Source organism: Stylophora pistillata, chromosome 8, assembly GCF_964205215.1.
Source record: "Stylophora pistillata chromosome 8, jaStyPist1.2, whole genome shotgun sequence".
Classification (NCBI taxonomy): domain Eukaryota; kingdom Metazoa; phylum Cnidaria; class Anthozoa; order Scleractinia; family Pocilloporidae; genus Stylophora; species Stylophora pistillata.
Genome location: NC_142526.1, coordinates 16,613,064 through 16,625,841, shown reverse-complemented (window position 1 = coordinate 16,625,841; position 12,778 = coordinate 16,613,064). Strand labels below are relative to the sequence as shown.

At 38.5% G+C, this 12,778-nt stretch overlaps 1 protein-coding gene and 1 pseudogene across 2 annotated transcripts; one reads left to right on the top strand and one right to left on the bottom strand.

Moving 5' to 3' along the window:
- The first annotated feature begins 4,080 nt into the window (after positions 1 to 4,080).
- On the top strand, positions 4,081 to 6,239 carry LOC148725233 (uncharacterized; annotated as a pseudogene). The gene is made up of 2 exons (XR_015990815.1): positions 4,081 to 4,756; positions 4,862 to 6,239. The product of XR_015990815.1 is annotated as an uncharacterized LOC148725233 (transcript).
- LOC148725232 (uncharacterized) lies at positions 6,186 to 8,892 on the bottom strand. Its single transcript, XM_088730768.1, has 2 exons — positions 8,314 to 8,892; positions 6,186 to 7,926 (listed from the first exon to the last, which is right to left on the bottom strand). Exons 1-2 carry the CDS (start codon positions 8,433 to 8,435, stop codon positions 6,687 to 6,689), a joined length of 1,362 nt encoding a protein of 453 aa, XP_088586894.1. The 5' UTR covers positions 8,436 to 8,892; the 3' UTR covers positions 6,186 to 6,686.
- Between the last annotated feature and the right edge of the window lie 3,886 nt (positions 8,893 to 12,778).

The window sequence follows — 12,778 nt, the reverse complement described above, 5'->3', positions numbered from 1 at the left end:
TGACTAGGAGTTCCTCAAGTTCTAGTAACAAGGGTCCTCCAACATCACAGCATAAAACAAGCATCAATCATCATCAAACATGAATAGGAGGTTGTCAAGTTCTAGTAACAAAGGTCCTCGGACAACATCACAGCATAAAACAAGCATCATTCATTATCAAACATGAATAGGAGTTCCTCAAGCTCTAGTAACAAGGGTCCTCCTTCAACATCACAGCATAAAACAAGCATCAATCATCATCAAACATGAAGAGGAGGTCCTCGAGTCTTAGTAACAAGGGTCCTCCTTCAATATCACAGCATAAAACAAGCATCAATCATCTTCAAACATAAATAGGAGGTCCTCAAGTTCTAGTAACAAGGGTCCTCCTTCGACATCACATTATAAAACAAGCATCAATCATCATCATCAAACATGAATAGGTCCTCAAGTTCTAATAACCAGGGTCCTCCAACAACATCAAAGCATAAAACAAGCATCGATCATCATTCAAACATGAATAGGAGGTTATGTACCGCGGAAACCGTATTTTCTGACGAACAGGGCTTACTGACTTACCAGTTCCCTCACTCACTATCACATGAGCTTTCACAAGTCCACCTGTCCCTGAATATAGTTTTCAACCTCTCTTAGCTTGATAAGATGAGGGCACTCCACCATAACCCGTATCCTAACCCCTTTTCTTCCCCAACCCCAACAGAAAAGGTATCCTCTGAACAGGCAAGGCAAGGCGATACTGCTTTTGTATATTTAACCTCACTCGGACCCAATCCCACACAGCCAGTTTCCTAAAAAGACCTTCTCTGCCAGGAGAAAGCCCATTAAAAACTTTTCCACGCTAATGTCAGAGCACATTATACTTTAGCTTACATACATACATACATACATACATACTTTATTTATTCCAGAAGCAGATGATAACTATTATATACAAATAAAACTAAAAAGAAAATACTTCTAGAAAAGGAAGTTAAGAGGTTATCCCTGTGTAAAAACTCCCTTAAAAGAAAAGACAAAATATAAATCAAAATCATTACAATCAAATATTTAAGTACGATTTAAGTTTAGATTTAAAATGCTGAAAGCTGTCAGCTTCCACTATATCACCCGGTAACTCATTCCATAATTTGACAATCCTAATAAAAAAAGAATTTTTGTAACAATTAAGTCTAGCTGGTTTAATATAGAGTTTGTATTGATGATTTGCTCTCGTAGACCGAATCGTGGCAATATCAAAGAAGTCTTCAAAATTTAAATGATAAAAACCAAAAACTATCTTATAACATTCGACTAAAGATAAGTAAGTTCTACGGTCAGAGAGAGTGGGCCATTTTAGCAGTTTGCATCGGTCTTCATAGGACATTTCTCCTTTGCGTTGATTTAAAGCGAGTCTTGAGGCTCTTCGCTGTACATTTTCAAGGGTATGGATGTCCTTAACAAGGTAAGGACACCAAACAGGTACCGCATATTCCAAGATTGGCCGTACCAGAGACATGTACAGCATAGAAAAAACATTTGTGTTAGCGGTGCCTACTGAGCGTTTAATGGAACCTAAAACTTTGTTCGCTTTATTGACAGTGATACTTATGTGATGGCCCCATGAAAGATCTCTAGTTAGTGTGACACCGAGATCTTTAAAATTAGTCACATCTTTCAGGGGCTTTTCTAAGAAATAATTAGTTACCGACTTATCGCGTAAATGCGTAATTCGCATAGATTCGCATTTGTCTGCGTTGAAACGTAGCTGCCACTTACGAGCCCATGCGCTAAGATTATTAAGATCATCCTGAAGAAGCTGACTATCTTTTATAGGGTCAATTATCTCTCTGTAGATCTTCGTGTCGTCTGCATATAGTTTCACTGTAGATGATAGGAATTCAGATATGACATTAATATACAATAAAAACAATAGGGGCCCGAGAATGGTTCCCTGTGGAGTTCCGGAGGTAACGCACGACCAATCAGAATAAGATCCCCTAACGACTACACGTTGTTTGCGCCCCACCAAAAAATGTCTCAGCCAGTTGAGTAAACATTCGTCGATGCCGCTACATTTCAATTTTAAAAGCAGTCGCTCATGAGGAACGCTGTCAAAGGCTTTGGCAAGATCCAGAAAAACAACATCGGTAGGAGTGGATGAATTACGGGATTTCGCCCAGTCATTAAACGTTGATAACATTTGAGTTGTAGTAGATCTTCCTCGTAAAAAGCCAAATTGGTTGCTATTGATAAAGTCGATTTCGCGCCAGAACTTAATCATCCTATCAAAAACAATTTTTTCACAGATCTTACAAGCAATTGAAGTAAGGGAAATTGGGCGGTAATTTTCTCTCGAAGATTTGGAACCCTTCTTATGTAGAGGTGTAATGTCGGCATGTTTCCATTCCTCAGGCAAAAGGCCAAGAGACAACGATTTGTTTATCATATACGTCAACGAAGGTGCTAATTCCGAAGCACACGACTTAAAAATGCACGGCGCGATATGGTCAGGCCCAGGAGACTTATTGGGCTTGAGTTTCAGAAGATGGCGTTTGACCTCATTGACAGAACAATCAATTTTCGCAAGTTTCTTGTCAACAGTGCAGTCTTGAGTGGGAAAATTTGCATAATCTTCGGTAGTAAACACCGAAGAGAAGTATGAGTTCATACTCTGAGCAATACTGAAGTCGTCAGTCAGAACACATCCATCGACGCTTATAGAGATGAGATTATTAGTGCCTCTTCTCTTGGACTTAACAAAATTCCAGAAAGGTTTCGGGTTTTCATTTTCCTGAAGATCAAGTGCAAGTTTCTCTATATAAGACCATCTAGCTGTGTTACAAAGTCTCTTAACAGAATTGTTGAGTTGCCGATATTTTTCCCAAATAGTTGAATTGTTTTTTCTGCGAGCTCTATTATACAATAATTTCTTCTTTTTGCACAAAACGATAAGTTCCTGTGTAATCCAGGGGGCACTGGATCTCTTTTTATTCTTGCGTTTGGGAATGCACTCATCCACTGCTGTAAATAACAAGTCTTTCCAGCAAGCCCAATTATGATTAATATCGCTGTCGAAGAAGGCGCAATGCCATGGAATATGAGATAACAGCGATCTTAAGTGATCCCAGTCGGCTTTACCATAGCAATACAACAACTTCTGTGATTTACGCTGGACGTAAGGTATACCAGCTTGACCCATTTCATATACTTGTTTGCATTCCTGCCCCCTCGCCCCAAACCCTGCGCGGTCAGGGCTACTCGAAGAGCCCTGACAACAGAGACATCCCTAAAAAGCTGTCATATCCTTTCTGGCTATTTTATAGCTTTTGCCCTTTTCTTTATTCCACGCATTGCTCTAACCCCCAATATTGATTTATTGCACATAGTAATTGAATTGAATTGAATTGAATCTTTATTAAGTCATAAGATAAATAATCACATATCCTATGTAACAACATTAAAAGAAGGTATATATATAAATTACAGAGAAAATCAAGATAAAAATTATAAGACTAGATTATGTTTAAAAATTAAGCGATTAACAAACGTGTTTTTGAACCTATCAGTGTTTATTTTAGGATGGTGACTTGTCTCTTTCCTCAGATTGTACTTGGTTGATTTCTTTTTTGGCATTATAGCTCTTAAAGGGTGTATTGTATTATTAAAAACATTCTTGAAGATACGTGTGTCCTGTTGAACTAACAATTCATAAACATTAATGTGGTCGGATGTATACTTGCGCTTATAACATCGATCTAAGAAACATTGGATTGTTGTTAATTCGGAATTTACAGCGCCAAATACGGACAGCCCGTATAATATATTTGGTAGAACCAGATTTAGAAACAGATGGTCTATTTCGACCTGATTGTACCCTTCTTTCCTTAAAGATCTTAAAATGAACAGGCACTTGTTTGCTTTGATTAGTTTTTCCCGAATATGTGTTATGAACCTACTGTCTTCCTGAAATGTTACCCCTAAAATAGTAAGCTCTTTTGTCTGTGGTATTCCAGACACCATCGGAAACTCTATTGTACAACCTTTCTTGCGGAAAATGATTTCCTTGCACTTAGATGGATTGCTACACATACCATTACTTAGTAGACGTGGAGTGACGTAGTGTAGGTCTGCAACACACAATAAACACTTAACACTGGACAGAAAGTGAGAGAAAGCTTCAAGCTTGACAAAGTGTGGACACGTGGTTTTTCATTCAAACACTTTGAAACTAACAGTAATGACAGAACAGTCTTTCGCCTTTTCTTTGTATTCCGAAATTATGAAAGTGATGATTGACATCTGTCAATTAGGGTTGACTTCTGTGAATCAAGGCAAAAAATTAATTGAAATCTATTTCATAGAATTTCACCTGGTTTAAGACATTTTGTGTTCTATTTAATGCTGGCAAAACTAGGTCAAGTGAATGATTTTTAAGTTTTTTATAAATTTTCAAAGGTCTATGAGTTAGGCATAAATATCATAATTGTGACATGGACAGGCACTCGTTCATTCTACTGTAACTCAATAGAGTCCTTAAGCGGTGACATCACGTTTCCATGGTGCTAAAAATCTCAGTTCCAAACAAGCGCCCATTCGATTCAAAATGGCGACATTATCCATCGCTTTGCTTTTTTCTTTCTTCTCAGAAGAAAAGAAAAGTATAAAAAAGGGGGAAAACCACTTTAAGTCAGATCACATTGAAGCATTTACTTACCAGCAGGGTGTTTTACGAGGAGAAGTACACGCAAGCATGAAACAAAAGGTTTATAAAGTGACGGTGAGTTGTTATTCTTTGCATCATCGATCTTTTACTAGTAGCATCTTGCCGAAAAAACCGTTTCTATTTGCCGAACTAAATGCCATTAATCTTGACATCTTGCAGATTTATTTGGATGAAGAACATGAAATAAAATCAACCGAGTGTGAATGTCCAAGAGGTGTGTTTAAATGCAGTCACGCAGCAGCCCTCTTTATTCACGGTATTCACAAACTGAGCCGAACCGACGTCGAATGCCGGTGGCGGAAACGAAAGTCAAATACATCGCTTTCAACTCAAGCGGTCACAGAAATGTTCCCCCCGCCTAAAAGGTATTCTGCTCTGTCGAGAAAGCCTACACAAGCTGACCGTTGCGCGTTGTACAAAGACCTGAAGGAATAAAGGCAGTTTACGGGGCTCTGCTGGCTAATCAGCCCTGAGCCACCTATTGCTAACCAGCTTCCTTTTCCAACCATAGAAGAAATTATTTTCTCTGACGAGTTTCTTCAAGCCACTGGGTGTCAGCAGCAGCTGGACTGTTTGGTTCGCCTTTCCAGATTACAAGAAACAGACATTTTAAGGGTTAGCGAATTAACTGCTGGCCAGCGAGACAACCCGGCCTGGTTTTTGGCGAGAAGGGGTCGCCTTACAGCCAGTAACTTCGGCTCTGTCCTAAAGGCAAAGAGGATCACTCCTTCACTTATTAAACATCTTCTCGGGGAGTACGACCTATCAAGGGTAAAGGCAGTGCAATGGGGAGTAAATAATGAAGAGGAAGGCGTCAAAGCATTCACCCTGAAAACAGGGTTGGCAGTGAAAGGAACTGGAATCTGGTTTCATTCATCTGGAATTCTTGGTGCATCTCCAGATGGTATCATTGATGAAGGAACTGTTCTCGAGGTGAAGTGTCCGTACACGGAACGGAACCTAACAGTAGCAGAGGCAGTGGAGTCAGCAACATTTTGCCTTGAAAAATGTAGAAGTGGACAGGGCTATGCCTTGAAAAAAGACCATGTTTACTGGCACCAGGTCCAGGGAGAAATGTACTTCTCACGTAGGAGGTTTTGTTATTTTGTGGTATGGACCACAAAGGATATAGCTATTGTAAAAATAGAAAGAGATGAAAAATGGGTGGCAAACATTCCTGTCTTGACCCAATTCTATTTTGATAATATATTCCCTAGAATAGTGGAAGGAGAATTGTAATTTGCTAATTATGGTCTAGCTCTCTTCCTTTATCCTTTGAATGCCAAATGTCAAGATTAAGTTTTAGACTGTTTTTGTTGCCCAAATGAACACGAGGGCGTGATTTTCTTTAGTAGTGAAATAAAAAAAGGCTTGTTAATGAACGATTTGTTTTAAAAAATAATGATACTCGTCGGTTTTCAGTCCTCAAATTGACCTACCACTACTAGTTTGGTGTGAGGGAGTTGTGGTAACAGGCTATACATATATTTGCATTTTTATTAATAAACACAAGGATAACATGGTATTATTTAAAAGACATGGAAAAATGGTACATCATTTAATGTTGTTTTCCTGGGGGGAAGGGAAACTCCCATATAAAAGTGATGGGATGCTCATGGGAAATGTTCAGAAAGACCCCTTAAGGGTAACTGTGGGCAGTACTTGCTTTTATTTTTATCCCCAAAAAGACATCCATTGTAAAACATATGTCAAAACTTCTTTTAACTTCTGTTCTCCTAAACATGATAAAAGAATTCTCGCAGTGATCTAATTTGACACCCTATGTACACCCAGGCTGTACTAGATGATAAATATTGTAATCCCTAGGAGGTAAAATCATCCCTTTACTGTTATATTAGAACTCCCCTCCCACCCCTCTAGCTGTATTTTCTTCTAAGTAAGCCTCAGTCTACAAATTATTTTATTTCTATTTGAATAACAATAATTATTAAAAAACTGTCCAATGTAGTCTTCAAGCATAAAACTACTCAAAAACCATATCTTCACATCCCTCTTTGATGAGAGGAAATTGCAAATTTACAAGTGCTGCACATAACTGAAACAAAATGTCAGCATAGCAGCGCAAATACGAAGGAATGAAGCCTAAAATTTTGAAGTCTTTCAGCCTAGCATTGGCTCTTTCGACATGAATCCGTGCTTTAGCTATGGCTTTTGTTTTCTTGACCTCACTCTCTGTGAAAGTTCCATTATTCAGAAAAGGTGGGATATTGACACAGACACCATGTGGTACAACATCCTGGATAAGGAAACCCTTGTCTGCCAGAATCATATCTCCAGCTGTCAAGTGATTAAGGAGTCCAGACTGTTGCACAATGGCCTTGTCTGAAATAGAACCTGGATACAGCCGACTGACATAAGTAATGACTCCATTTGGTGCAACACCAACTATTACCTTAAAGGAATTCATTCCTCTGTATGATGAATAGGTCGCATTTTGCTGACTCATCAATCCCTGTGCAGCAACCTCAATATCTGTGCAGTCTACAACAATCCGACAGGATTCAAATTGCCTGAAAGAGGAGGGTGCAGAGATCTTGTTTTTTTCCCGGGATGGAATCGACGTCATTAGGTCATCAAACAAAATTTCATGCAAAACATGAGTGAATGTTATACCAATGTTAGAAATTGTGGCCACACTACAATGAAACAATTGGGCTAGGTGAAGCTGTGTGTAGTTCTGTCGTACTTTCATTAAAGTGATAAAAATTTGATCCTCAAAATTGATGGATTCTACCTTCCATCCAGCAAAATAGTTCATGCTATCTTTAAATCTAAGAGAATGCTTTACAACAATATTAAAGACTTCTTTGGTTGGAAGACCTGTCTCCATTCGTATTACATCTCCCTCAAGCGCAGACACAGTGTACTTGTTCCTCTTATACTGGACAGTTTGGTTAAGTTCCTTTAGCTCCCTGTTATCAAAGTCAAGCTCTGCTTCCAGGATGATCTCCTGTGTTGTTTGCAGGTTTTCTTCTGTGTCAGCTACTAATGGCTGTTCATTTTTTCGGGGAAATTCTATCATCTGTGAAAGAGACTCTACCTTTGATTCAGTATTCTTTATTTTCTTCGGCAGTGGACCCCTTTGTTCAGTAAATAACTTATGCTTATTGCATTCAAACACTTCAGGACCATTGGCTTTCTGACCATTCCTAAAATGGCAGCTACATACTCTTGAGTACTTGCTGGGCTCTCGATCTTCTCTTCTGTTAATAACAAAACACCCGATTTAGTGATTCTGTTGTCAACAACATAGCCGTTCCACAACCAGCGAAGGCAAAATCGTGAAGCGACGCGAAACATTTTGTGAATCGATCAAGCACGTTACATAGCAGATCTACATTGGTTTTAAATGTATCTAAACTCCAAAAACACGATGAAGCACTCAGATTTAAGGTTTTGGCTACGGAAAATACAAAGCGACCGTTAAAAAGACAACTAGCTGAAGCTTCTATAATTCAGTATTCGATGATTCTCCCTCATGTCCTGATGTCAACTCTTCACCTGAATAGAGTCCGTAAATCTCACTTAAAATCACGTAATTCATCAAATTCTCACCGATTAAGGAATTCTTTTTGAATATCAGTTCATACCTTATGAGTCGAATCCATCTCTTGTGCTCGTCGTTCTGCTTTGTAGCGCTTGGAAAAGCGAAGAACTTGCAAGTGTTGCCCTCCGACGAATGGCCACATGTAGGAGCAAAACAGTAAACCATTTTGCCCGTTTGACCCGCGTCCTTTACACTTCTTAAACAAAAGTTGATCCCTTGGATGACCCCTTAACCTTTCCTGTTTTTTTTTTTTACTGTCTTTTGTGGGATTACACTGGATAATTAAAGCTTTAGACATTCAAAACAAAGGAAGCGTGTCCAAAGCGCTCGCATAAGATATTTTGTTTAGAACTGCATTTTTTAGCGCCATGGTAACGTGACGTCACACTTAAGGACTCAATAACCTTATTGTTAAACAACTTAAAACCTACAGGCATAACAGATGAGTCCTTTGTCTTTCTTATCGTGTTCTTAATTTATGCAAATTATGTTGATTGCTACCTGGCAATTAGGGTTGACTTCTGTCAATCACAGCAAATATTTAATTTTAAATTTTAAATAGAATTTAACATGGTACAAAACGTCCTCTTATGTTCTATTTTATGCTGGTCAAATGAGGTAAAATGAATAAATTGTAAATTATTTAGAATTTTTCAAACGTCAGGAGTTTGGCAAAAATGACGTAATCGTGAAATGGACAGGCACTCATTAAATCTACTGTTACTCAAAAACCCTCCTTGTTCCGGCCTTCAAACTTAGCAGGCATTAAGTACGGAAACTGTTCCATTGTATGTGTAAGTATTAGGTGAATGGATAGAAACGCTTAAGATTTATGGCGTGTAAAAGGAGACGAAAAGGGTTAGAAAAATCAATCCTTTTTTTAATTTTAATTAAAAGTACGTTCAATTGTTATTATTTTGGTGTAGGTTTAACGAAAAACCGATAAAACGCGTTTTTTTTAGGAATTTTTGAAAATAAAAACATAGGTCCACATAGCGTACATATGAGACCCGTGTTAAGGGAAAATTCGTAAAAAATCTCCAATTGACCGTTTTCTATGCCAATTACAACGAACCAATATTAAGGAAATGGACAATCATGTGTATATCATTTCGTGTCAATTTCGTTTGATTTTTAAGGTGTTTTAGCCCTGCAAAAAAAGAATCAAACCACCCCTTTTTTCGAGCTTTTACGGTCTCCAGCGCATGCGCAGTAATTTCAATACTTTTGAATAAATCAAGTTGTAGTTCTCAATACGACCTTTCCAACGATGTATAACATGTCTACATTCAATGAAATGGTGCTTAAAAAAACGCAAAAAGCCCTTAAGCCCTAACCCTCACTTTTCTCAAAATATGTAAATTTGATGAAAAAGGCTAAAAAATCCAAAATATCAATTGAAATGACTTGAAACTTGGTGCACGTGAAAGAAAGTATGCCATAAATATCCTCTGAAAATTTCAGCTCTCAACTCCCAAGAATAAAGGTTTTAGCAGTTTTGCGATCTAGCCCTAGTTTCAAGGTTGAGTTTCGTGTGAAGCCTTGTGTAGGTTGTATACCTGTACCAGGTTTTTTTGCTTTGCGTCAGATTTCTAAAATTAGAGGGAATGGACGCTGGTTAAAATCACTTAATAGGCAAGCATGCAAACTATCTACGCACCAAATTTGGGCTTCTTTGAGATATTTTTAGCCTGATTCCCCAAAGATGTTAATGTGGTTACCCGAAACCTAACCCTAACGCTAATATGAATGAAACCTAACCCGAAACCTAACCCGAAACCTAATTCTAACCCTAATATGAATAAATTAAGCACTCGGCTGAACCACTTGGACCTAGACCACGCGGTTTATGCCAGTAAGGCGCCCTAAACTACTTATCACATCAAGTATATACACAGCTTTATCCTCTGGGGAACCTGGTACATCTTACCAACCTCCTCTGGTATCTTACTTCCCACAACAGACGTCCCATATGTCTGTATAGAACCCGTGTGAGATCTGCTAGCAACCTCAATTGAGCTAAAAAGGACTGAACTTCGGGTTCAGTTGAATAACCCATCCATTCCAAGATAAATATATACAGTTCAGCATAGTTTCTCGCAATATCTCCTGTCCACTCCATTTCTCAATAACGACTGCGAAACTGCAGCATCGGTTGAATTTGTAATCCGAGTTGTTTGAATAGAGTTCGTAAGTATTGTTTTTGAAATGACAAAAGAAATCCCAAAATTTGAATAGACTGAATTACATTGTTATTCAAACGTGACTCTACTAAAATGCGTATATACTTCTTTTGAAATATCTACTAATTTGATTGACGCTACGGGACTCTTACTACTTGACCTTTTTAAAATCCAAAGGCAATATACTCACGCCTTCTTTTGAAATATCTGCTAATTCGTTTGTCAGAGTTTCACCGTGTTGCATTTCCACGACTTGAAATTGATTGTTCCATAATTCGATATACTGAATTTGACTTGGTTGAAAGTAATACGTGCCTTTCTCGACTTCTTCCAACGGTACCTGACGCAACAAATCCACGGTTTGATCTCCCATGAGAATGGGATCAATCAGTGACGAATACACATACAGACTTCTGTAGGCGTGGCTCTTGGAAGCCACGAGGTGCGTAGGCTGATTTACATATAAAAACGTCCATGCCACATTGCTCATTAAAAATCGATGCGTGACGGGACTATTTCGATCTACAAACGGTATCTCGTAGGTTTCATCTAACAAATTTACGGTGTCGTAACTTCTATCAAAGGTCCACTTGGTTCCAATTTTTCATGCGTCCAAATTAGGTCCAGGCCACGTGACGTTATTGTTGACTATTGATTGCCCGCTTATTCCTGTGGTCAGTACCTGTGTTTTTCGCATCCATCCGGCGACTTCGCACAATCCTTTAGCTAATTCAAAATACACTTCTTGCTGAATTGTAAAATCTGTCATTTGATTGCGATCGATATTGATCGTATCTACTTGGATGGTACCTCTCTGACAGTTGAAGAGTGTTTCAAATTGAGCTTTTTCACCATTGCTAAAACACATTCATAAATGGGCCGGACAATCATAAATAAAATGAAGATATTCTTCTTTAAAAAGTGCTTCTAACACGTCAAACGGTGTATCCAACCAATAAAATTTCATACGTCAGTAGGTGACCGAATGTTTGACTTGAGTTTGTCTTTGAGTAGGTGAAAGGGTAACACAACTCGTAGATAATAACATGTCGGTATCTTGAAGTGTATCCAAATACTTTTTTAACTCATCATCTGATTCTCCTATTTTTCGAGTGGGTACACTAAGACTCAATAATCCCACTTGCCAAGTCCCTTTTCAACGAATGGTTCGATCCAAACAACTTTTCCACGAACGATTTGAATTTTCCAGATAATACTTTTTACTGGCATGGTTACTCAGTAATGTTAAATAAAATTCTTCCGGTGAATTATCATCAATTTCCATCCTAATTCTCCCCCTTATTTTCACTTTGCTGTTCAAATTGTTTTAAATGCTCTTTATATGCATACACGTTCAAATCCCAATCGTGTACTAAATCTTCATGCGTTTTCGCTGGAGGAAACATTTCAATACGGTTCACGCGGTACATACTACGGACTGTTTTCCCAATCTTTCTCCTTCTGTTCTTTCCACTGCCGTTCTCTCTCCTTCTGTTCTCAAAGAATCTTTATCCGCGTGCAAAATGATATCTAAGATGCTTTCTATCTCCACAATGGCTACTTTAGGATTGTCGAGGATATAATGCTGTCTATCGACCATATTCTATGTCTGAAACTTCCCACTCGTATACCACTTTTTTATATTCCACGACAGCCTTAAAAATCTCATTCTTCTTTTCAACTACTTTACACGCGTTTCGTAGTCTGATCAAGGTTCTTCTGGATCTTGGTAGTACAGTTCTCCTCTGTTTATAATTTGCTCTAATGTGCAAACATTACTTTATCCAATTACACATGCGTAAAGTTTTTTGAGCATGGGCAGACACTTTTCTGTCTTCCCGTCCCACATGGATGGCACTCAAGATACGGTTTCATAGATATACCTAACCCAACATTTAACAATAATAACAACTCACTACAACGCACACAAACCAAGGCATCTTTTGCTCTACGAGCAACTTGTGATGACCTGCTTACACATACAGTAACAATCGGCACAACTTCGGCTCAATCTTCAGCTCTAATAACTCTATGACTCTCAACTTTGGCTCTCAACTCTAATTCGGATCTAATTCGGAACAAACTCGGCTCATGACTGTGCCGTTTTTTAATTTATTTCTAAACCTGGATCCAGTCCTTACACGAATCCGTGGTTTGACGTGCTAAACTACTCCCTTAGCCCATTTTACACGTCTTACTAGTCAATCTTCCAACCTCTCTAATTCTCTTGCTTCTGCATTAAATTATGTCAGACCTCACACAGAACTAGTTTCATGCCACGTTTATAGCTCACTGGAGGCAAGTCAATAGCATGTCAGGTTCAAG

Excerpts from the sequence above, each read along its gene's own strand:
- LOC148725232 (XM_088730768.1), bottom strand. The coding sequence starts at position 8,435 with ATGGTTTACTGTTTTGCTCCTACATGTGGCCATTCGTCGGAGGGCAAC. Across the intron at positions 7,927-8,313 it reads AGATGGATTCGACTCATAAG|AAGAGAAGATCGAGAGCCCA; the intron begins GTATGAACTGAT and ends TGTTATTAACAG.